At 37.0% G+C, this 26,307-nt stretch overlaps 1 protein-coding gene across 1 annotated transcript in view; it reads left to right on the top strand.

Moving 5' to 3' along the window:
* The window catches only part of LOC100818143 (uncharacterized), a 41,563-nt gene that overhangs the window by 1,390 nt on the left and 13,866 nt on the right, over window positions 1-26,307 (top strand). Inside the window, 22 exon segments of the mRNA XM_041010512.1 lie at window positions 176-2,379; window positions 7,269-7,383; window positions 10,365-11,231; window positions 11,420-11,687; window positions 11,770-12,203; window positions 12,377-12,503; window positions 12,584-12,708; window positions 13,269-13,924; window positions 14,028-14,145; window positions 14,235-14,351; window positions 14,581-14,672; window positions 15,165-15,316; window positions 16,272-16,327; window positions 16,458-16,671; window positions 16,990-17,406; window positions 17,481-17,755; window positions 17,867-17,952; window positions 18,039-18,125; window positions 18,225-18,486; window positions 18,563-18,970; window positions 19,051-19,147; window positions 24,501-24,820. Coding sequence (XP_040866446.1) covers window positions 176-2,379; window positions 7,269-7,383; window positions 10,365-11,231; window positions 11,420-11,687; window positions 11,770-12,203; window positions 12,377-12,503; window positions 12,584-12,708; window positions 13,269-13,924; window positions 14,028-14,145; window positions 14,235-14,351; window positions 14,581-14,672; window positions 15,165-15,316; window positions 16,272-16,327; window positions 16,458-16,671; window positions 16,990-17,406; window positions 17,481-17,755; window positions 17,867-17,952; window positions 18,039-18,125; window positions 18,225-18,486; window positions 18,563-18,970; window positions 19,051-19,147; window positions 24,501-24,820 — 7,497 coding nt within the window.

Raw genomic sequence — 26,307 nt, 5'->3', positions numbered from 1 at the left:
GATTTGTTGAAAATGGGAAAAAAGATCCATTTTGATTGATATTGTTCCAAGTCCTAAGAGAGAGAGAGACATACCTAAGCTGCTGATTTTTTTTGCTTTCCCATACAAACTCAATTTGTTAAATAATGTCATTATGACGATTACTGTTACCAGTTACCTTTTGTATGAATTGTAGGGCTGTTCATTGCATGACATTTTGGAAAGGATCTTATTTGCTGCACCTGAGAAAAAAGATTTTACAACATCTTTTTGGAATCTTATTCTGAAAAACTGTCATCTAGTGGCACATTGCATTCATGTGGAGATTCAACTGCCGGTCTTAAATGACGAGTTTATGTGTTTTGGGGAAATAAAGGAGTTAAGCGTAAGATCTAAATATGTTGATAAAAAATGTCTTCTCAGAGGTTTTCTTAGTTCAGTTTTTATTCCAATGAAAGATAGCACTCTTGTATTAAAAGGTGTTGGATTCAGGGCCAGATTAGTTGGAAAAGATCACACAGGAAATGTTTTGCTTTCTTCTGATATGCAAATTGACATTAAATTCAGAGATCTTAAGCTGGCAAGTTGCACTCTCTGTTTTCCAGAACTAGTTTTTTCATTCTCTCCAGATGGCATTTCTGTATGTCTACTTTTCCTCAAATTGGTATCTAATAATTACAATCAATCTAGAGGTGCTAGAGAATTATGGAGAATAGCTGCTAGCAGAATTGGCCATGTGACTGTGACTCCTAGGTTGTCATTTCATAGATTAGTTGGAGTTATAGGTCAATGGATACACTATGCCAATGCTTATGAGAATATCTTGCTGTTAATTGGATATTCTACTAGCCACACATGGAAAAAGTCCATTTCTAAATTGACTCGTAACAAGCTGATTTTAAGTTCTGCTAGTCGGCACTGGAAGTTGATTTCTGACATTGAGAAAAAGTTGCCTGTTGAAGGCATATCACTGGCAAGGAGAATAGCTCGTCATAGAGCAGCATTGAAAGATTCAATTAATTGTCATGAGGATTTTGTCACGACAAATAAATTTTTCCGCCCTTTTATTTTTTTACTGTCATTTATGTGGAAATTGATCTCTACAATTATCCATTGTCTAGTGAATATCTTCTCTAGGGAAAAAATAGTGCAAGATCCAGATATTGATGGATGTTGTTTGGAAAGCCTTATCGAAGACCCTTGCCAAAGTTGTTGTTTTGTGCTGAACTTTGGGAAAATCATAATAACAGTTTCCCAAATCAATGAAATTGATCCATCTGTATATGAAAAGTTACAGTCACTTGCTGGGATTGCATGCTCAGCTTTCCTTTCGATATGTTTTTGTATTGATGCTTTGTTATTAATATCTGTGAAAGATATTTTTGAACAGAGAATTTTTCTATCATGTGGGCAAATGAAGGTTGAATCTGCACCTTTGACTATGTCAGAAGAAGCATGTACAATGGATCCACTTAGTTCAGCTAAAGGAAATGAAAAAGAAGGTATTAATCATATGGAATCAATTATGTGGGTTGAACCTGCAAAAATATTTCTCCTTTCGGAAATTGATGGAGGCCAGGCTGAAGATTGTTGTGATTCTCATATTGAAATCTTTATGAAAAAGTTTTCTGTGAATTGGAAACGAATTTGCAGAAAATTGAATGAAAATGAGATTGAGTTTTCTGAAAATCCATGTATTCTCTCTAAGATTGAGATATCTTCCACGAACCCAGACCCGAAGAATCCAGATTTTGGGTTTTGTGAATGTGGTTTAATGCTAGGGAAATTAAATTTAGTTTTGACTCATTCTTCAGTATCATCGCTGTCTCTAATTCTTAGTCAGATCCAACATGCTCTTTACTGGGAGGACAGGAGGGAAGCATCCATTGCGTCAAATTTTGTGGACAAAGCAGAAATGGATTGGGTTAATAAATATGACTGTTATTGCAAAGAGTTGATTATGACCTTGCTTCAAAAGCTTCCAGAGAAGCACATTCATTTTGGGGTACTTGTTGATGGTCCTGCTGCTAGATTTTCACACAGAAGGGAGGCCGATCTTGATGGTCTAGACATTGATGACATTATCAGTCTGGATAATTTTGACCTCACTTTTAATTTCTGTGATATTGAAGTGGTTGTTGGTTCATCTTCATTTGGTATGGCACCATTGACAGGTCTGTTGGGGCACGGTAATGGCAAAACAGAGTGTGTTAAATTGGACCCTCGGGTGATTGAAATTCCAAAACCAAATAATGTTAAATATGCTTCCTCAGGAAAGATTTCAATTAGTTCCTACCTTCATCTAAATGGCATAAATGCTTGTTTGGAGAAGTCAGAAGAAAACCATCAGATTCAACTTTTTATATTGAAGCCAGTCACTGTCCAAATATTGTCCTTTAGGTATGATCATGGCCACAGGCCGATACTTTGTTTTTCCTCCATTTTATGGAAATAGTTTTACAGCTGTTCTTTTATCTTGATGAATTTTATTTCTTTCGTCCCTGCTACATAATTGTCTTGCATAGTTTAATACATGGCTACTACACAACCATCTTGCTTAATTAAATGCTTCTGCATTATTAAATACATCACTGTCCTTAACAACTGCCACATGCAAGAGTTCTACATCCTATGTCTCCTCATAGAGTATACGTTCCAAATAGGTGGTTTATTAGTCTCACTATATGTTTCGTTTCGAGAAGCATTCAATTTGTTTACCTAGGAGGTCTTTTTCTGACAATTATTCAAGGATTTGATTTGAGAGCAAAGAGGATAACAAGTTACTGCTAAATATGTTCTTTCAGCAGTGGTGTGATGAATATGGTGGAAGTGAAATGTAAAAATTGTTTATCTCTTGTTTATTCACAGGATATGCTTGTTTTCTTAGCATCCTTTTCATTGTTTCATAAGGCAGATTTATAGTAATATATGTTCAAAATTATTATTATTATTATTATTATTCAACATAGCCACTCAAACGCTGATGACCCCAAGCACCATCCAAACCACCACCATCAACCTTAGCCGCCCAGATCCACCCAAAGCAACTCAGATTTGCAACCTCCAAGCCACTGTTCCACCTTCACCAAGCCCAACACCGCCAATGGTGACCCAAACACCCCCCAAAAACACCATCACTGCCCAGATCTGCAACCTCCAAACCACCGGTCTCTCCCTTTACTCTCTCTCTCTCTCTCTCCCTCGCTCTAATATATGTCCAAGGTAGTAATGAATCTGGTGACTATTTTTTGTGGATAATCTGTATTTAGTTCTTGGTGAGTATTGGTTGTGTCTTCTGACTTAGTTTCTAATGTGTGTTTTAACTTTTAAGGGTTTTAACAAAGTTGAAGAGGTTAGAATTTTATGACACAATGCCATGCTGTCATGTGGTTATCTATGTTAGGAAGAATAAGAGTGAGTGAAGAGAAGAAGAGCCATAATCTGTCATTAATAGAAAATTAATAATGACAGATAACAGCAGTAAAAGTTTAGTTAGTTACTGTACAGCTAGAATTGGTTATAGGGCAGTCACAAAGAGAGATTTGGAGGGAGGGGGGATATTGATTGTTTTGGAGAAAGGAGGGGAGAACCTATGTCTCTCAAATACCTGGAGTGGGAGTTTGTATTCCATGTTCTTTGTTGTTCTTGGTCTCCATCCAACATCAACTTGATACCAATTTAGAGATTGGGAATTCTAACAACATAGATTCCATCCTTCCTTTTCAATTCTGGTCCAGTTCTGTAACATGGATGCTAGAAAATAGCAATGAGTGAGAGGTCTATGAATCTTCAACAAACTATTGACATTAATCTTATAAGTTATTAATTGCCACTATCCAAATGAAATATCAGACTGTAGAAGTTTTAAACTTTCTGATTGGATAATGGATATACAACATGACAAATGTGTTTCTTTTAATATATATATATATATATATTGGAAAATCTTAATGGAGAGAAAAGAGGGAAATCGCAACATGGGAGGAAGATATGAAATCCTCCTAAAAAATAAACTAAAAGGAAACAGTAAGCTTTGTAGGCACCTCTGAAGCATGGATACTTCTAAAACCATGTCATACATGTACCGGGTATGTACCCAGTACTTGTTGGGTACTCATGGGTACGTACCAATTTTATTTTTTTTATGAAAAACAATTGGATACTTATGGGTGCTTTTTAGGTACGTATCAAGCCCGTACCTAAGTCTGTATGTTACAAAAGAAATTGAAGCACATATTTCTTTATCCATTCTATGAAAAGAAGTAGGCTCAATCCAAAGAGAGATGAAGATTTAGTTCTTATACATACAAATCTTCATCCCCTCTTAAAAAAGAGTAAGAGTTATAAAAATATTGATATTCTTAAATTCAAGTTACTACTCTTTCTCTTGACAAACCAGCTATAGAGGCAATTCTTTTGAGTGACCATGGACAATAAAATGATGAGATTGAAACTGTTAAAATGTGGTATCATGCTATTAAAATTTGATATCATATGTATTATAGTTTTTTATTATGAGATTTTTTTGTCATATTGAACAATTTAATCTCCTTTTATATTATATATTATGCTTATTTGTGTTTTTTTTTATCACTTATAAGATTTAGTCATACAAATGAAATTCTATTTTTATATACATACATATTTTTTTTGAAATATCTATTAGCGTACCTGTACTCTAGATTTTTGAAAAATCTCGTATCCTATACCTGTATCCATGCAACATAGGTAGGCACAAATGGGTAACAAAGCTGCTCAAGGTTTCTGTATATCAGAATCTCCCTTTAAAAGAACACCAGAGATACCCTTAAAATGTGTGCATTAGCATTACCAAAGAATAACCACATACACCAAATCAGAGCAGTGGATTGAAGGAGATAACCACATGGGAAAAAAGTGATGCAGCCTCACCAACCACATCCAATTCAACTAGTAGAGGAGTGATGAAAGAAGCAAATAACACTTGGGAAATGGCTAAAGGCATGGGAGTCAATTATGAAAAGGAGGAGATAAGGATGATATCCAGAATCAAAATATTAGAAGGAAGAGACAAAAACAATGCAGATGTGCTGGGAAGAGGACATGGAGAATAATCAAGTTGGTCACTTATAACATCAGAGGCCTAGGAGGGGGGATGGTGTTAAGAGAAGTTCAATAAGGAGATTGGTACTAAAAGAACAGGTGGATATGATCTGTTTGCATGAGACGAAAAAAGAAAGTCCAGCAATAAATACAGCGGGAGGAGTTTTGCTGGGCACTGAATTGATAGATCCATTTGCATGGAGTTGTGGGGTGATTCTGAAGTTTGCTGGGCAGAAAGTCCAGCAATAAATACAGCAGGAGGAGTTTTGTCTATATGGAGTGAAGAATCATTTGCAATGCAGAGGAAGTAGTGGGTAGTGGTTTCATAATGCTTGAAGGCATTTGGAAGGAAGATGGAGAAAGAATTGCCATTGTAAATACATATGCACCCTGTGACATAGTATTGAAGAGAGCTTTATGGGAGGAAATAAAAAAGATTAAGCAAGAAAGCCAGCTAGATGTGGTGCATCATAGAAGATTTTAACTGTGTCTGCAAAAATTCTGAACGTGTTGGGGCCAGTCAAAGAGATCAAGGCAGTGGGGTGATGAGGGAATTCACTGCGTGGTTGAAGGAGCTTGAAGTGGAAGATGTGCCATGTGTTGGACGTGATTTCACACGGTATAGGCCAAATGGAGTGGCGAAAAACAGGTTAGATAGGATATTGGTTTCACATGCCTGGTTTGCAAAATGGCAAGGGAGCGCGCAATATATTATGGATCGGAACTTTTCAGACCACTGTCCGGTTCTCCTAAAGATCAATAATGTTGACTGGGGGCCAAAATCGTGAATCTGCTACCCTTTTAGAGGAAGAAATGATTATGAGAAAATAGCTACAAGGCGAATTATGGCAGATTGCTCACTCAAAGGAGTCCATTATGAGATAGAAGGCCAGAAGGTGGCTTAAAGAGGGGGATTGTAATTCCAGATATTATCACCTTTTAGTAAACTGGAAGTGACATCATAATATGCTAAGAGGTGTGAGGGTGGGGGGGGGGGGGGGGATTGGCATAGGTTAAAGAGGAGGTGAAACAGTTTCTTTTAGAGTAGATTCATGGAATCCACAGATGATAGGCCAAATCTTGATGGGGTTGAATTTAAGTCGATTAGCCTGCAAGACAACTCTCATCTGGTTGCTCCATTTGAGGAGGAGGAGGAGGTCAAGGCTGCTGTTTGGGAATTTGGCAACACGAAAAGTCTGGGACCAGATGGTCTGGATTTCAAGTTCATCAAGGAATTCAGGGACATTATGAAGATGGATGTTATGCCCTTCCTTGGGGAATTTCATGCTAATGAAATTTTCCCAAGGGGAAACAATGCCTCGTTTATAGCCTTGATTCCTAAGGTGTAGGATCCAATAGGTCTACAAACCTATTTCGCTCGTAGGGTGTATTTACAAGATCGTTGCCAAGATCCTATAATCTAGGCTTAAGAAAGTGTTGCCTGAAATTATTAATGAGCGACAAAGTGCATTCATAGAGGGCAGACACTTCTTCCAGAGTGTTGTTACTGCTAATGAGGCTATTGATGAAGCAAGGAGATGTAAGAAGAGATGCTTAGTCTTTAAAGTAGACTATGAGAAAGCATGACTCAGTGAGCTGGGAGTTCCTCCTCTACAAGCTCTATTTTTTACCTGGCTGTGGCTAAATTTTTTTGAGAGAAACTTCAATATACCTTTGCATTACTGGTCCAGCAACATTAAGGCTGTTTTTTTGTATAGGGGGAGGGTGATGCTAACTAATTTTTTGTTTTTGTTGGTTTCTCAGCTGTATTATTAGTTACTGGACTCTGGTACACTAATATGTACTTCAGCTGGTCCATATTAGGACACCATAGTTTGATGTATTGACTAGTATGGCTGAGCTGTACATATATCAGTACAACTTGTACTGTCTTACTATTTTATATATAATACATACTTATTTTTGCTGATAAAAAAAAAAAAATTCTTCCTAACATAAACTTCCCTTATTGGTGAGCTGTTAACAATACACCTCTTCAAATGTTTCACCTTGTCCTCTAGGTGAAATATAGGAAGTATCTTGAATGGTCAATTTGCTACTATGTTAGAGTAATAGAATATCGGGAGTAAGAAAATCCGGGGCTCTCCTGTGTTTCTTATCCATATTTAAAAAATGTGTTATTTTATAAGCTTCTTCCTTGTGATTGTGACTGATTATGAACTTTTATGATTATTTTGATATTGCAGGGATTACATTTATTCCTTGAGCACAACTGTGTCTGCCTTTTCAGTGGCTTCTGACATAACAGCTGAAGGATTCACTGTTTTGTCATTTTTGGATGAGGTGTCTATGATCTATAAGGTGATTATCTTTTCTACCCATTTAAGTCAAATGATGCTTATTGTTTTGTTGTGTAGTATAGTTGGTCAGGAACATGAATAAATTAATTGTCAGAGAGAGGTATTTGATATTTCTAATGTTGCTTCTTATTTATCTAATAATAAGTGATCTGTATAAAAGCAGTTAGAGTTGGTGTCAAAATATTCGATTTCAATTTTTTATATAATCAAAATATTTAACTTATGCCAGAAGAGAGGTTGAGATCTATTGTTTAGGTTCAGTGTTTTGTTGGGTAATTATAAAAGTTAGATGTTAAGTTGTTATTAAATGGATTTGCCGACGACACTCTCTGTCACCCTCTTTTTATTTTTTAACACTCACTCTATTATTGGATCTTAGAATGTGGGTTTGAGCCTAACTCAACCCCAAAAGCTAGTTCAAAAGGTGAGGGTTTCCCCCCACTTATATACTTTATGTTGGCCTTATCTCTAGCCAATGTGGGACTTGGATTTTTTCCAATATTGGATGAAATTTGTCGGAAATCATCAATTTCGGTGGGTCACACTTCTCATTTAATGAATCTCTCTCCTTATTTAGAAGTAGGACCCACTAAAATTAGTGATTTCCAATAAATTTCAGTCAATAATAGAGAGTGTTGCTAACATTCCTCATTATTATATTTATTGTTTTGTCCATTATTTCATTATTTTTGTTTTTATATTGTACATATTTGTTATTTTCTGTCTTTTATTAGGTTAGGACAGATTTGTTGCCTTTAATATGGCTCTATTCTAGGCAAGTAATTATGAGTGTAAGTCTATATAATTTGAATCCCCTTTTCCCGGTAATGAGTAATGACTGAAAAGTAATGTTCTGAAAATTTTCTTTCTAGTTGGTGTCAGAGCTCTACAGTCTGTAGGTTTCTGCTCCTGCTGTGTAGTTGTCATTCTTTTCTATTCAATGTGCTGTGTGCCTTAGGCATGCCTTATTCCTGGATTACTTTGTGCTTTCTTTGTGCATCTTGCATTATGTGCAGTAGCTTAGGTGTCTTGTGTCCCTACTGTTAGTGGAAGGCCACCCTCTGTTAGAGCCACCTGAAACTGGTCACTGCCTACTAGTGCCTAGAGCCTTGCTGGCAAGAAAAACTCCATGCCTCTCCACGCTCATAGAGATCCTAGTGTGAGATCCATGCATCTTCTCGGCCTCTGTTCATTTCACTGTTGGTCCCATTTGATCTCCAGCATCCGTACACCTGTTCTACTCATTAGACGCTCCAGTTGCCTGATAGCACTGCGGGCCAGCAATTAAGAGAGTCTATGTTAGGAAGAAAAAGAATGGGACAGCAGAAAATAAAGTCCAGGCTAATTGAATGTAATTGAAAGTTAATAGTTGTAGAAATAGGTTCAGATTACAGTGTTATGAGTTCTAGGTTCATTATTTGCTGTATACTATAGTTCCCAGATCTGTTTCTGTTTTCTAGATACATTATTGTTCATTTCTGTACATAATTAACATTTTGTGTAATATACGATATCAGTCCAGTGCTTTGACACTGAACAATTCACCCAAATTATATTTTTTTCTTCCACTAATATCTCAGTTTTAACATGGTATGTAGAGCCTTCTATATTTCTTTTTGCTGTGTGTTCTCCTCTCTCTTCTGTGGCTGCCCATTGTTGGTTAATTTTGAATAAAGAAAGATAGCAAATAGAAAAGGCAATGGGATTGAATAGGACTCCATATTTAAATGCATTGAAATAACTGAATAAAAGATCATGCTCCTTGATTTTAGGAACTGCTACTGATAATGGGAAAATAATATAAGAAACTAACTTCAAATCAGAAACTAGCTTATCCATAACAGCAAAATGATAAATTTGACTTATTCAAACTAAAACTACTTTGACAACCTCACAAAGGCACGATCTCAACACCCATCTTAGATCCGCCATACGCAGATTCTTTAATGAAGGCTGGATGTGAACAGGACAAATGTGAAATTGGAAATTTGGATAAGTTGTCTACAGTGATAGGTAGGGCACACAGGGACCTACTATGGAGGCTGGAACAGTGGAAAAGAGGCTCCTAGATCAGGAGTGACACGCCAACTTGAATGAATAATTTCTTGATATTATTTCTGGATATTGAAACTGTACCAGACATTACATTATATAGGCTAAGCAATATACTTACTTTCCTTAAACTAGTCTAAAAATAGGGTAACTACAAACAACCAGCCGTACTTTTCAACAATTATGATACAGCTAGTGCAGGACTGGGACAACTAGTGGTTTTTTTAAGACTATGGAGGCATTTGTTTCAAGGTATAATATTACATTTCCAGGAATATTATGCCTAGGAATATTATTCCCAAAAATATGTTTGGTTGACATCTATTAATTTATTTTTAAATTGTTTAATTGGAAAATTGAAAAAATAAAAGTGGAAGATGGAAGTGGGGATATGTAGTTATTGTAGAAAATAACTTCCATTCTTATGGGAATGTTAGATACCTACCTTTCACCTTGGGAATAAGAAGGAAGGCAAATATGCATGTTCAATTTTCATGGGAATCAACAATTTCTGGGAATGCTTTTTCAAAACTTGTACCAAACATGGAAATGTGATATTCCCAAGTGGACTTTCCTGGGAATCATTTTTGATACCTTGAAACAAACACAACCTATATGGTTATTATGATAATTCAGAGAATGAAAATATTGAAAGTGAAAGTAATTCTGACTATTGATTTTCTGTTAAATGAGTTAAAAAAACTCAAATATACAACTATAGCTTGAGCTGCAAGCTTGTCAGTTAACAAACTCTAGCAGTGCCGACTCAGCTCAACACTAATATACATGAGGACATACAGTAACCTAACACTGAGTACACTAAGTACTCTCATTTATTTTGCAACTGTAGATTTAATAGATGCAGTTCTATTCTAATTTATGTATGTATATTACAAAGTCATGATTAAAGGATCTTTTCCCTGTTGACAGGCGGTTGCAAGTTTGTCTTCTGTGGTATCTTGTTTGTTTAGTAGCTTTGGCAATGCTGATTTCATACATCCTGAAATTATTCAACAATCACTGTTTGTAGCACCTGATAGCAGTGAGGCAATTACCCGAGGAGCTTTACTGAAGAATAATGTCTGCCCTTTTTTTATTAATCTGACCTGCAGATTCAACTCTATGGAGATTGTTCTTCATAATTCTAGGACAAGTGATAATTTGGAGAGTTCTACCACAAAGTTTCACTCTTTAACTGAAAACAAAATGGATGTACATAAGTTGCCTGGCTGTGGAATATGGATTTCTGTTCAGCAAACAACTATTGTAATATCTTGTGAAGAAGGGAAAATGGATCTCCTGACTGATTTATCAAGAATTCTGTCTTCTGTTTTTGAATTCAAGAACTCAGTTGGATACAACATTGATCATATTGTACTTGAAAATTTACTATTGCGTTCTATTAATTGTTTACATGAAATATCTATTTTGGGTTGCTTGTTTACTTTATGCTTGAGTGGTATTCAAAATACCTCATCTTCAGGAACTGCAAGCAAAACATTTGGTGGTTTTAATGCTAATGGCAATACATCTTACTCAGTACGAGAAACTAATTTGACAGCCTCTGAAAGGTTAAGTAATCAATCTTCCCAATCAGTTATAAAAATGGGATCTCCTACAAATATCAGCATGCCAGCTTCAGCTAGTCACTGGTTACTAATAGATGTTGCAATAACTAATATCTTCATAGGGAGATGTTCACTGAAGAGTGATCTGATTGAAGCACATAAATTGAATAAGCTTCATTCTTTGCTTTCAATTGGTGGAGAGTTTCATATGATATCCTGGAAGGTCCAGGTAATTATTTAAGGAGCTAGAAAGGGATTAATAATCTCTCAAACATGTTCCTGCATCTATTTTTTGTGCCTTTTACAAATTGAATCTCAGTGAGTTTATCAATTTTACAGATGAAGCTGTTTTTGTTGAACATCCCGGAATTTAAAATTTACATCTTATCATACTAAATTATAAATGTTATTGATCAGGGTGGATTCATTTTTCTTGAAACAACATCTTTGGCAATGGCCATTGATAACTATTCTTCATATCTTCATTGTATTGGCAATCTCACTTCTGATGCACGACAACCTAATAAAGGCACCAAGAAGGATGAGGATGGAAACAATACTTTAGATGATGTGATTGATCAAGGGACTGCTAGTACATCTCAACAAGCTTCACGTAGATTGCCGGATGCATTTCAGTTATCTTTGTCTGACTTTGTTTTTGTTTTAGCTCTTGAAAACGAATCTGGTAAATAATCTCTTCTCTAGTTTTGTAGTGTAACTTGGATTTTTTTTTTCTTTTCCAAATATAATACAGTTCACTACTGCAGGTGGTATCCAAGAAATTATGGTAGAGGTTGACATTCATCTGAATTTTGAATTGGCAACTACTGGGAGGAAATTAACAATTGACCTTTCTCGTTTATCAATCCTATCTCAAATTATGCAAGGGAGGGTGGAAGATGAAACAGCAATTCCTCATTTTTCTTCTGTTTCATCAAAAGATTTGTCATCTCAGCTTACTTCAGCAGATCCTATTTCAGGATTTCAGAACTTTGGTGCATTGAACTCAGTTAGTGAAGCAAGTAGTTCAAAAAACATTGTTCCTGTTCAGTTAAGTCATCAAAACCAAATTTTGAAAAATTTAAGAGCTTTCATGTCACTGGAGAGGCCAGATAATGGTACTATGCATTTGTCTCGGTGTTGGTTTGGCATTGGTTCTCTTTCAGGTTTTGATATGACACTTTCTGTATCTGAAATTCAGGTGAACTTTAATAGTATTACTAATTTATTATAATAGTCAATAGTTGCCCCTGCTGCTTTGTTTTTTAATCAAATATGACAGTCTTTTATTATTGTTTTCTTTTCCTGCATGTACAGCTACTAAAGTTATGTTGCATTTGTTCTAACTTATGTTTTGCTATGCTGATATGCCAGACAATTTTGTTACTGTACTCCACACTCTCTGGGATATCTAGTCAGAATACAATAAAAAATTTGGAGAGAAATCATTGGTCTACTAGCCATGAAGTTGACAATAGTTTGGAAGCAATGATTCCTGATGGTATTCCAACTCTAGCTATATGCTATCTGTCTGTAATCTATTGCAAAATTTCAGTTGTAATTAGCTATGATCTTGTGTAGGGGCAATTGTTGCTATTCAAGATGTCAACCAACACATGTATTTTACAGTTGAAGGTGAAGAAAAGAATTTCAGTTTAGGCGGTGTCATGCATTATTCACTTGTAGGAGAAAGGGCTCTTTTCATGGTATGAAATATGTCTAGCTTATCTTCCTTTCTATTTTATTTTATTTTTTTAATCACTGTTCTATCTTTGGCTCTATCTCTCAATTGCTGCAAATTTTGCAGATGTCCCTCTCCATTCAGTAATATATTCTTGACATCCTTGTTAAACTCCTAATTATCTGTTTTTAGAAAATAAAGTAATTTTACGGTCTTAGCAATTAGCAAAGCATTGGAGTTTTTTTTTTTTTTTTTGGGGGGGGGGGGGGGGGGGGAGGGAGGGGTACACCCTTATTTTCTCATTTTAGAAGAATCAAACTGTTATAGTTTTATTGGAGTTTGATTTAGACTATCTTAATTACTCACTTATCAAATCAGTAATACTTTTAGTTGTTGTAGGTGTGATTTTTGTTAAGTTGTGGAAGTTTGTGTTTGTGATAAATGAGAAATAAGAATTTTTCTGACTTTAGTGTGCTTATCCAGCAGTATGTTTTTAATTTATATGCATGAAGATTACAGAGATAAATAAATTACAAATACAATTTACAAGGGAGTTATTAGGTTAACACTATTGCTTTTCTTCAGGTCAAACATTGTCCCCAAAGAAGGTGGAAGTCAACGGTTTTGTGGTTTTCCTTTATATCATTGTTTGCTAAGAATGATATGGGTGTGCCGTTAAGATTAAATTTTCAACCAGGATCATGTTTTGTTGACATCTCTTGTACTAATGATGGAGGATGTGCACTGTGGAGAGTTTATCCTCCTCAAGGTGAAAACTATGTAGGAATCACTGACTCAGAGGCTAGCAATCAATCAATGAAGAGAACTTTCTACCTTGTGAACAAAAAGAATGACTCTGCTATTGCTTTTGTTGATGGTGCTCTAGAGTTTGTCAGGAAGCCTGGAAGTCCAATCAAGTTCAAAGTTTTTAATGATATTACTGCTGCTTATGGCGTTTCAGAGACAGCCAGCTATCCTAGAATGGCTCCACAAACTACTCTGCGCACAGATGAAGAAAGTACTTCGTGGCAGGGTGGGAAACATCCTTGTATTGATATAAGAATTGAAAAAATTTCTCTGAATATCGTTCATGAACTTTCAGATACAGAATATCTTTTCCCTCTCATTTGCTTGTTCATCAACAATACACAACTTATTATACAAACTTTAGCAACAAAATCCAGGGTCATAAGCACGTCAAGTGCAGTAGCACATTATTTTGATGCTGAAAGAAACTTATGGTTAGTCTAAATTCCCATTTGAAATGTCCACTCCTGTACACTTACTTTTTAACATGTTTCAATTGAACTACATTCATGATATTATTTTATTTTTAAATTATAGGGGAGAACTTCTCCATCCTGTTGAAATTTGCATTTTTTACCGATCTAATATTCAAGCCCAGCTTTCAGAGTATAGATCTCATGCTGTGCCTGTTAATTTCTTCTGCAGAATGAAAGAGGTTGTTAGAGTTATATCTGTTTTTTTGGTTCTTTATTTTCATTTAGCATTGTATCACTATTTTCTTAAAATTATTGATCACCTGGACAGATGGACGTTTACCTAAATGAGAATTCATTGGATGTGCTTCTCTTTGTGATTGGGATACTGAACCTATCTGGTCCTTATTCACTGCGAAGCTCCATCATTCAGGCTAACTGCTGCAAGGTTCTAAAACTAGTGCATCAATGTGTTCTTACCATTATAAAGAAACAAAAGGACCTATTTGATGGTCCTTCTCTCATTTTCCATTTTTGCTTAATCTCATTTTGTTTAATCTTCTCATTGTCTATATCTTGTTTACCTTAAATCAAATAAGCTAATGTTTTAAGCTCTACTAAATTAATAGTGCAATTGGTATCATTATGATCAACTAATAATAATTGCTAGATGGCAGGTGGAAAATCAGTCAGGCTTAAATCTTGTTGTTCACTTTGATCAGCAAAGTATAACAATACCCAGAAAACAGTCTGCCTCCATTTTATTAAGGTATGCAATTGTTATTCATTTCCATGTATATGACTTATTGTCAAATATCAAACAACCCTTTTCTTATGCTGGAGAGTGTAGGCTCTGGCAAAGAAAAGAAATTTCATTTCCACACTTATTTAATTGCTATTTTCATACATATTCCTGATTAATTTTTTTAGTATTATTTCACAATCATTTGATTTTGGTTGGAAATTTGACTATTTGATCCAATATCTTGATTTTTGGCTTCATTGAGGTTGATGCTTTATTGAATGGCAGCTCTTGATAAAATTGTGTTCATATTTTGTGCTTATCTGATGTTATGATAATGTTTTCGAAGGATCCATCTTTCCTTTCTCTTTTGTACTCCTCTCTTCTATTTTAAGCAATGATTCATGCCATGTAATTAAGTTATTGCTTATTCATATTTGTTATTGACGAGAAAAAAAATATTTATTGTTGGATGCCTGTGTTTTTTATTATCGTGAATTTGTGATTTTTATGTGACAGGAGGATCTCTGATTTCAAACATCAAGCTTCAGAAGCAACTTCTATTTCTATCCAACTTACTGATTTTGGTTCTTTTGCAACTTCTTCTAATCATCTCTTACTTTCACGAACACAAACTCTTGCTTGGAGAACTCGAATTATGTCTACAGAAGGTTTTTCATAACTATTTTCTTTCCCATGCATTATTGTTAAACTGACATTATCTAAAATGGTCTACAGTAAAATTATTTAAAGACACTTTTTTACTATGGCAATGTTGTTTCTAGCCACCAAAGTATTTGAACTACATTTCGTATGCAGTATGCTGCCTTCATTGAAATATTAATTTTGTTACCTTATCTTCTTGAATTATTTGTGACATGCAATATAAATGGAATTATCTGACATGATGGCAAATTATTGATAAACAATATATTTCATACTCATTCATTGCTATGAAGTTTCTTTACCATGGTAGGAGGTGTTGAGTGGTTGTTGGAAAAGCCGTCTTATTTTGGACACCCCGTAGCCTGCTTGCTTTAGTTGTTTCCTCTTTGAGGGTTGCCTGAAGTACAACCTTGAGGGTGGTGGTTTAGTCCCACATCGACTAGAGATATGGCCAACTTAAAATATGTAATTGGGGGGCAACCCTCACCTCACAAGCTGGTTTTGTAGGGTTGAGTTAGGCCTAAACCCATAATTCTAAGATGGTATCAAAGTTTATCCTAGATCCATTGTTGGGCTACTTGCATTTGGCATGCTCTGGGATGGAAGTCCTAGGCGTGAAGTGGAGTGTTGGAAAAGCCGTCTTAATTGCGGACACCTCTTAGCCCGCCATAGTTGCGGCCTCTTTGGGGGTTGCCTGAAGTGCAACCTTGAGGGTGGTGGTTTAGTGGTTTAGTCCCACATAGACTAGAGATATGGCCAAATTAAAATATATAAGTAGGGACAACCCTCACCTTACAAGCTATTTTTGTAGGGTTGAGCTTGTCCCAAACTTACAATTCTAAGAGTGGTTTAGGATGTTTTATGCTCTTTATATTTGTGGTTTATTTATTGGTGTGCATATTTGAGATCATGCAAAATCGGAAAAGACTGTTCTTATTGTTTTCATTATTCATTGAACAGGTTCAACGACTTTCCCTGGGCCAATGTTTGTGGTTAACATTTCTAGAAATTCAGAGGTATCTGCAATGTCACTGAAAAGTAAAAATAATTGTGTGCCTGTCTTTATATGTGTGTATAATTTACGTGATAGAGATAGATTGCCTCATCTATATCTGTAAGTTTTAATGATTTTATTTTTTTAATCAGGTTGGTTTGTCAGTTGAGGTTTCTCCTTTGATTAGAATACATAATGGAACTGGATTTTCAATGGAACTTCAATTCCAGCGGCTTGAACCAAAGGAAGATGAGTTTGCATCTCTTTTGTTAAGACCAGGCGATTCTATTGATGATTCGATGGCTATGTTTGATGCCATAAACTTCTCTGGGGGAGTAAAGAGGGCTTTAATTTCTCTAAGTGTTGGTATACACTTTCATCTACATGTACTTTTATTGACTGCTATTGCTTTTATTGACTGCTATCCCTTAGAAGTTATAATAATATTTTTTGGATGTTATGCTATCCATTTACTATTCTAATGCATTATTTTACTACGTAGAACATGAAAATGATACTGTATGTGGCTGCTCTTGGTATTGGTAGCTCTTCTATCCTGGTTAATATGATAGTGTATGTGGCTGAATTTTCTTCTGAGGGATCTGTCATTATTTTTCCTCCAAGACTTGGTTGCATCATTTAACCTTTATCCTGAGTTAATGTAGTTTAATGATTACTTTTCAGGTAACTTCTTATTTTCATTTAGACCCAAAATAACAGAGGAACTAATTAATTCTGAAAGTTCTCTTTCTTTGGAATGGTCGGATTATATTAAAGGTGGAAAAGCTGTCCGTCTTTCTGGAATATTTAATAAATTAAACTACAGAGTTCGCAAGGCATTATTTGCAAAATCAGTTAAGTGTTCCTTTAGCACAGCACATTGCACCATTAAGTCTGAGGGGGTGAGTGTTGCCAATATGCATTTTCTCATTCAGACAGTTGCTAGAGATATCCCTGTTGCACCTGAAAAGTCTGCTGTTGCATTTAAAAATGAGAATCCAACAGTTTCAGTGCTAGAGCAGAAAGAAATATATCTTCTTCCTACTGTACGGATGACCAATTTGCTGCATTCCCAGATAGATGTCATTCTAAGTGAAACAGGTATAGAAATAATTGCATTAAAGAATGTATTTCTTTTAATTCTGAATTAATTCTTAATGTTAATTATGCTGAAGATCAGTCGAATCTGGATGGATATGACAAAATTGGAAAGCAGGCAGTCATATCATGTGGTTCAACAGTTGACTTTTATGCCAATCCAGAAGTTATATACTTCACTGTTACTTTAACTTCTAATTCAAGTTCCAAGCTGGTAAATAGTGGGGACTGTGTGAAGAAGTTTCTGAAGAAGAACAATGATGTCCATCATCTGGATATAAATTTGGACTTTGATGGAGGAAAATTTTCCGCAACCTTGAGATTGTACCGTGGAAGCAGGGGTGTATTAGAGGTTGTTATCCTAGCCTTTGTTTTCATTCTGCAGAATATATATCTGGTGAATTTCTATATATAGGTTGGTACAGTTACTCTAGTTTCTTGTGAATCTGTGGGCTGCATGCAGGCTGTAATTTTTACATCGTATTCCATGAAGAATGACACAGACTTCCCAATTTATGTTCTTGAAACTAAAAGGTCACCTTTATCCAGGTATTTCCACACTTTTAGACAATTAATATAAGCATTAGTTGCATGTCTATCCATTCTTGACATATCCTTTGGCTCTCCATATGCAGAATTGAGTTGGAGAATTTAAATCCGAGCATTCCTTCAGCACTAGGCTTATGTTTGCCTCCAAAGTCAATTAGCTCATGGTTCTTGAAGTAAGATGAGTTATTCTCTGTTTCTTACTGATTTATTGTTATACAATGCAACCTAGATTTTCCTGTTTTATTATACTCTTTATTTTTCCCTGTTTCCAGATCTGAAAGAGTGCTAATGAAATTGCTGGACAACCATACATCTGAGGCACTGCTTGACTTGGGTTCTTTATCAGGCCTTACAGAAATAAGCTTTGAGAAAGAAGAGGGATCTGGGATTAAATCTGTGACAAAGCTTGGAGTTTCTATAGGTCCTTCTTCAGGAGAAATTGTTGTGCCATCACAAATGGTGACTTTGGTTCCACGGTATGTTGTTTGCAATGAATATGAAGAATGTATCACCATACGCCAATGCTATTTTCAGGTATGCATTATGTATGTAGTAGTTTATATGTGCACGTGTATGTGTCTTCAGTAAGTGATTTTAGTTGTCTGTGAAGGATGAGGTGGCAGGTGTTATCTCCATTAACAGCAAACAGAGAATGCCACTACAGCTGAAAGAAGGATTTAAAAACACAAGAGAGTTCAGTTTATTTGAGCATTTTATCAGAAAGCACAGAAGTAAAAGTGACAATTCCTTGTTATATATTCAGATTCAATTAAATGAGGCTGGATTGGGATGGTCTGGGCCAGTCTGTATAGCCTCACTAGGACATTTTTTCCTGAAATTCAGAAAACAGACTAATGAAGATACAATATCAGACAACAAAATGACACAATTTGCAGCTGTGCATGTGGTGGAAGAAGGTTCTACTCTTGTCTCAAGGTTCTACAAGCCACCAAATACGAGTCTGCCTTATCGAATTGAGAATTGTTTGCATAGTCTATCAATAACTTACTATCAAAAGGTTGCATAAAATTCTGTCTTTTTGGTATTTTCATTTAATCGTTTCCCTTTTTCCCATCACCTCATTTGAGAAATTTCCAGGGTTTGTTGGAGCCAGAGGTTCTTGGACCTGCATGTAGTGCTGATTATGTCTGGGATGATCTAACCCTTCCTCGGAGGCTGGTTATCCGCATCAACGGTTGTCATTTGAACCTGGCTATAGACTCTTTCTTTAAATGAATCTCAGTATAGCTAATGCTGGAGTGGTGCTTATGATTGGGAAAGTTAAAATTTAATAAATGTTGGTAAAAAAAATTCCAATTAATGAATATTGACCATTTAACTGATTAAATTGGCACGAGATTAGTACATTAACCACTAAAATGTTTAATGTTCCTAAGTTGGATTTTTTTAGTTCTGACCATGATTACCAAATTGTGATTCTTGTTTTGTGCTTTCCTGAACAAAAAATATTAGCGATACAACTTAAAGTGAATTAGATAAGAAACTATTGGTTATAAACCACTCGTGTTTTTCCCCCAATGAAACTTTTGGGATACTTGGTTCATGATTGTAGAAACTCTAGAGAGGAGAAAAGGGATTTGTATATTGACCTTAGAAAATACTACAAAAGCCACTGAGATCTCCTAGAAGAGCAGTATTTATACTGCTGAAATTAAGTTGTAACTGAAGACTAACTAAAGCTAACTGTCAACTGACTACAAGAGTTAGTTACTCGTATACACTTACAATGATAGCCATGCAGTCTAGACTTTCATCCTTGTTGTCTGTTTTATACAGAAGTTGAATTTCTGCAGAAGGTAGGATGATACTGTGCATTGTCTAGTTTTTTTTTTTGATCGGCAAAAGTAATATTTATATATATATAAGGGGAGTACCAGGGGTACTAAGAATACATATAGAGACAGAGATGGTGTTTAGTCCACCATTAAAGCTAAGCTAGGTGTATAACTACAATATTTAAAACCAGCCCATCTATCCTAGTTACAAAAAGCAGCTGATAGGTTGCTAGACCAACAATTATAATGCTCTGTGAACCCTTTCTCCAACTGTCTGAACCAGGACCATACTAAAAACACTGCTTCCTCCATCAGCTTGCTGCCATTGAATGGTTCATTGGAGAAAATGAGCTGATTTCTGTGTCGCCAAATTGTGAGATTCAAGGCAACCCACCAAACTTTCCATCTGCTGAATTGTTTCTTCCCAAGTAAACCATTTGGATGTTGAATGAAGTGCTACCTCGGATTGGCTGGCATAGCTCCCAATGTGTTTATCCAGGAGAGGGATTCCCACCACAAGGGTTGTGTTTTTGGGCAGTTGAAGAATAAATGGGAAGCATCCTCTTCCATATTCCTGCAGAAAGGGCATAGATAGTCACTTAGCTGTATTTGTCTTCTTCTTAGATTAAGCTTGGTTGGCAATCTGTCTTTAATCAATCTCCATGCAAAAATAGCTGCTTTTGGTGGGATTTGTAATTTCCACAGCTCCGTGAACACTCCATCATTAATTTCCTCAGTTGCTTCTCCTTGCATCAAAAGGTAGGCGCTCCTTGTTGTGTATTGTCCATTAGGATCTGCCCTCCATTTCCAGCAATCTGTTAAATGTGGATGAATATGAATCTGTGTTGTATCTTCTAGAAATTTGGTAGCTGCCTCAATTTCACAATCAAATAAAGGCCTTCTCCATCTAAAATTCCATTCCCATGCTGTGTCGGTATGTCTCCCCATTTGTTGAACAGTTTGGTGTTGCTGGCTGGATATTTGGTAAAGCCTTGGATACTTTGTCATTAGCATCTCCCCATCACCAGCCCAATTATCCTCCCAAAATCTAGCTTTGTCACCACACCCCACCTTCCAAATTGTTTGTTGTTGGATTATGTTGTTTAGCTGGTGTTCATGTGTGACCTCCATTAAATCCTTCCACCATAAGGACCCATTGCTTGAGCTTCTGCCATCAACTAGAGATCGCCACCCTCCGTATTTTGAATCCAGAATTTTAGCCCAAAGATCTGAACTTTGCTGCATCATAGTCCATCTCCATTTCCCCAACAGCGCTCTGTTAAAGGTTGTGATATCTTTTATGCCCAATCCACCTTTTTCTTTTGGTAGGCAAATGGTTTCCCATTTTTTTTTTTTTTTTTTTGGTCAGCAAAATTATAATTTGTATTAATAATTGTGAGTACCAGAGGTACTAAAAATACAAGGTATACAGCAGCCAGCTAGCAGAACCATAGGTCCTACGAATCAGGTGCCAATCAAAAGGGAATACAATAACCCTGCACTGCTACCCTATTCAAAAAATGCTGTTGATAAATTGCTAGACCAATAGTTGTAGGGCTGTACAAATCCTTTCTCCAGCTGTCTAAACCAAGACCAAACCAGGAAAATAGCCTCATCCATTAGCTTGGATCCATTAAAAGCCTCGTTTAGGAACACAATCCGGTTTCGATGCTGCCATATTGACCAGGTCAACGCCACCCACCAACATTTCCACCTAGCCTGCAGATGCTTTCCTTTGAAGATAAGCGTGTGCTGCATGTAATTCTGCCTTGGAATGGGGGAGAATACTCATTTGACCCACGCAATTTTCTTTTGATCCAGCCCTCCACCCCATAAGAACCTCCTCTGGATTTGAGTCAGCTTAGCCGCCACTTTAGTAGGAATCCTGAAAAAAGAGAGAAAATAGATTGGAATAGATGTTAGGGTTGATCTTATAAGAGTCACTCGCCCCCCGAAGGATAGGTATTTTTGTTTCCACCTAGCTAATTTTCTCTCACTCTTTCTAAGGATCGGATCCCACAGCTGGCTACGTCTTGGATTAGCCCCTATTGGAATACCCAAATATGTGAAAGGTAGAGACAGAATTTTGCAGTTCAAGTACTTGGCAGCTTGCATTGTCCACTGTTGTGACTTTCCCACAGTCCCAAAACTGCTCTTTGCGTAATTTATTTTATGTCCGGATGCTAGTTCAAACACTCTGAGAATGGATTTTATAGTCTTGACATTCTGCATGGAAGCCTCTCCAATGAATAAGGTATCATCAGCATATTGAAGGATGCTAATAGGTACCTTATTTGATCCCACCAGAAATTCAGTGAACAGCTTCTTTTTAATTGCTTCCCTCATGAGTCCAGTGAGGGCCTCCACAGCTATATTGAATAGGAGGGGGGCTAGGGGGTCACCCTGTCTAAGCCCTTTTTGTGGGGCAAATTCAGGTGTTGGGCTGCCATTAACTAGCACCGATATGGAGGCTGATTTAAGGCAACCTTCCACCCATCGAATCCATTTATCACAAAAACCCATCCTCCTTAGGACATAGAAAAGAAAATTCCACGATACCGAGTCGTAGGCCCTCTCAAAATCCACTTTAAATATTAGGCATGGCTTTTTCTTCTTCCTTGCTTCATCCACCGCTTCATTAGCAATTACTGCACTATGTAGTAAGTGTCTTCCAGCTATGAAGGCGGATTGTCTGTCATCTATAATTGTTGGCATAATCTTTTTTAATCTGTTTGCAAGCACCTTAGCCACTATCTTATAGACACTACCTATAAGCGAAATAGGCCTGAAGCTGTTCAAATGTTGTGGGTCCTGCACCTTGGGGATCAAAGCAATGAAAGAGGCATTGCCTCCTCTTGGAAAGCTGCCATGAGCATGGAATTCGCATAGGAAGCGCAGGATATCAGCTTTCATGGTCTGCCAGAAATGTTTTATGAACTTGAAATTGAGCCCATCCGGGCTTGGGCTCTTTTCATTTCCACAATCCCATACCCCTCTCCTTATTTCTTCCTCGGTGAAGATTTCCACCAGCAAGTTGTTTTCATGTTGCCCAATACTGTTGAAAGTTACACCATTCAGAACTGGTCTTGATTGCATTGGTTCTTGGTACCTTTGCTGAAAAAAGCTTCGAACTTCTTCCTTCACCCTGTTTGGTTCCTCTACCCACGAGCCATTAATAAGCACTCCATTTAGTGTGTTGGTGCTGCGGTGGGAATTTATCAGCATATGGAAGTATCGGGAGTTACGATCTCCTTCTTTAATCCATCGAGACCTTGCTTTTTGTCTCATTAGAGATTCATGTTTCTGGGCTGCTGTCCATAGGTCCTGCTGCAAGTTCTTTCTCTTCATGCTTTCCTGGGAGGTCAGCTGTCGGTCTGCTGTATCGCTTTCTAATTTATTTAGTTCAGCCTCGATTTTCTGCATATTGGTGAGTGTGTTTCCGAACTGCTCCTTATTCCACAGCTTCATTCTTTCCTTCAACTGTTTGATTTTCTGTTTAAGGACATATCCACCCCAGCCACTTTGTTGTGAATTTGACCAAGTTTCCTTGATTATCTTCTCAAATGACTTATCCTTGAGCCAACAGTCCAATACTCTGAAAGGTTTGGGCCCCCAGTCAGAGATTTTGGATTTGAATAGCACAGGACAGTGATCCGAGAAGTTTCTTTGCAGGATAAATTGCGAGCTGTCTGGCCATTTAGAGAGTCATTCTGAGGAGATGAATGTTCTGTCTAGTTTACTTCTGGCTGTCCCGTTAGGCCTGAACCATGTGAATTTACTTCCTATGCATGGTGGCTCAATGACTTCGATGTTGTCTAGCCATTCGTTGAAATCATTGATGTCTGTGCATTGTCTAGTTGAAGACCAAAGGACTGCTGTTGGGGGGGGGGGGGGTGTTAGACATAAGACTATTCATGTGTTGGGATTCATTTTTAATTATTTCGGGTTATTTAATTAAATACATTACTGATTTAGGTGATTATGTGATAGATGCCATTTAGTCAGTGAAAGAAGGGGAATGGTCTGCAACTGATTAGGTCCATTAAGAGTGGGTTTTGGTTATAAACTGTCAACTACATGCCTATACATAGGAATAACTGTAAACAGTTTAGGGTGACTTTTGAGTTATAAAGTTGTGAGGAGTGGGGCCAGACCTCTTGAAACATAAAGAGGATTGCATCATTCTCACAGGGAGATATTCCCCTATTATTCATTCAATAAAATTTCAATTTCCTTACTGTTTTTGATACCAGTTCTATCAAATACTCCTCCCCCTAAAGTTTCATCTTGTCCCCAAGGTGAACAACTTGTGATTGCTGAAATAAAGCCCACACTAGGGTCCCACTATTGGAAGCATGATGACTGAGACAATCCGCACAACAACTTGAAGATATGGATTAGGACCAATATTCTCATAGGCTTATACCAAGTCATGAATTGTAGAATTTTCATTACGTGGTACAAGACTGGCACTAAAATTTTCATTATTCACAGGACTTGTTCCATTATTTAACATGTTTGACTCATCAATTTGAAGGTATTTTGTTAAGTCTTCTACTATTCTCCCCCCTGAAGATGATTGCATGGTGTTGTTATATTGTTAAGAAAATTAAGGTTTGCTATGATTGCATTGTTTTGTTGTATTGTTAAGCCCTCTAACGTTTTAGTTAGTAGGTGGATCTAAAGTCTGATGCAGGCAGTGGTAGAGTGGTTTATGTTAAAATCTAATAGCACTATTGATTTCTGTTGTAGATAGCCTTCAATTACGAGAGATTAAGTTGGATAAGGTGCGAGCATGGAAACCTTTTCACAAACTTGGGCAACAAAGGGTATTGGCTCCACGTTTGCTTTTAGACAAAAGATCAAGAGATCAGATGATGGGATTCAGTGAGCATAATGGCCTGGAAATGACAAAAGTGGGGTATGAAATATATGCCGAGGGTCCAACCCGAGTTTTACGAATTTGTGAAATCTCTGATAGTTTCAAGAGAGATACAGTTCTTGATTTGTGTGCAAAAATTCAATTGAGAGCTTCTCAGTTTGCAGTTCACCTACTTGAACATGTAAAACAGGTATTCTTGCTTCTATTGGGTGTTTGAATCTGTCAACATCTAATATCTGTTGATTGTCATTGATGGCGTACCTTCCATGTTTGGTATTTATTGCTGGTAATGTATATATGTTGTGTGAACATAATGAAAAAGAAGTTAGTTTTGGAACAAAAAACATACATTGCATCCTGCTCTATCAGGTCATACTGAACTTTTTTCAGTTTGTAGTTTGTATGACCTTGAGTCCATCCATCCAAAAAGAGACACAAACGTATCGGTGTATGTAAATACACTATATGTATAAATATAAAGAAAAGTAATTTCATAATTAGTTTTTTAGGATATTTGTTAGTTTGTTAGAATATAACAGCTGTACAGTACAGCTGTAGCTTCCTTCTACATAAGGATAGCTTGTACCCCAATTATAATTTGAGTAATCATAATGAGCTCCACCATTCATTTGAATTCTGTTTAGCCTCTCCTAATATGGTATCTAGAGCAAACAATCCTGTTTCTCTCTGATTTTTTTTTCGAATCCCTAGTTCTTCTTCTTCTTCTTGCTTCCTAATCGAAGCTCCTTCAATGGTGAATTCCACTGCATCTGCTTCGCAATCCTTTCCAAACTCACTCACTGAGCGTCTCGATGATTTGAATTATCTTCATTAGAAGCAACAGGTTGAACCTGTTATCAAGTCGCACAAGTTTCAGCACTTCGTTGTCAATCCGCAGATTCCTCTGCGCTACCTCAACAATGATGATCGTGCTTCCGATCACGTCAATCTTGCATTTAAGGCGTGGGAGGTTCAAGACCAAACTCTCTAGACATGGCTTGAATCAACCTTGTCAAAGTCCGTTTTATCGCGTGCCCTCAGTGCGACTCACTCCTACGAGGTGTGGGAGACGATTCATGAGTACTTCCAACTGCAGATGAAGGTTCGTGTGCATCAACTTTGCCCCGACCTTTGCTCGGTTCAACTTGATGGAAAATCCATGTGCGAGTACCTTTCGCAGATCAAGAGCATAGCAGATGAACTCGCCAGCGTTGGCATTCTGGTGAAGCATGAGGAGTATGTTGATGTGATTCTTGTCAATCTTCCACAAGAATATGCGCTGGTCATTGCTGTTATTGAAGGAAATTTCAAAACGCCTCCGGTCAATGAAGTTGAGGCTCAACTTCTTTCCTTTGAGTCTCTCAACAATCAGTTTTGTCAGCAGTCCTTTCCGAGGGTCAATTACGCGTCGCACGGTGGTTCTGGAACTCGCGGTGGCTCCTCTGGCAGTCGTGGTGGCTATGGAGCCTCCAGTGTTAGTCACGGCAGTGGTAGTGTCTTGGAACACGGTGGTGCCTCTGATTGCAGTGGCCGTGGTCGCGGTGGTCGCTTTGCAAACTTTCAGCGACAAATCTGTTTAAAATTTGGTCATACTGCTAATGTTTTCCATTTCTGAGCTGATGAATCCTATCAACCACCAGATTCTATGGTGTTGTATGATCCAACAACACAGCAACC

Source organism: Glycine max, chromosome 16 (assembly GCF_000004515.6).
Source record: "Glycine max cultivar Williams 82 chromosome 16, Glycine_max_v4.0, whole genome shotgun sequence".
In the NCBI taxonomy this organism is placed as follows: Eukaryota; Viridiplantae; Streptophyta; class Magnoliopsida; order Fabales; family Fabaceae; genus Glycine; species Glycine max.
Note: the sequence above shows the minus strand (reverse complement) of the source record. Positions and strands in the feature narration are given on the sequence as shown.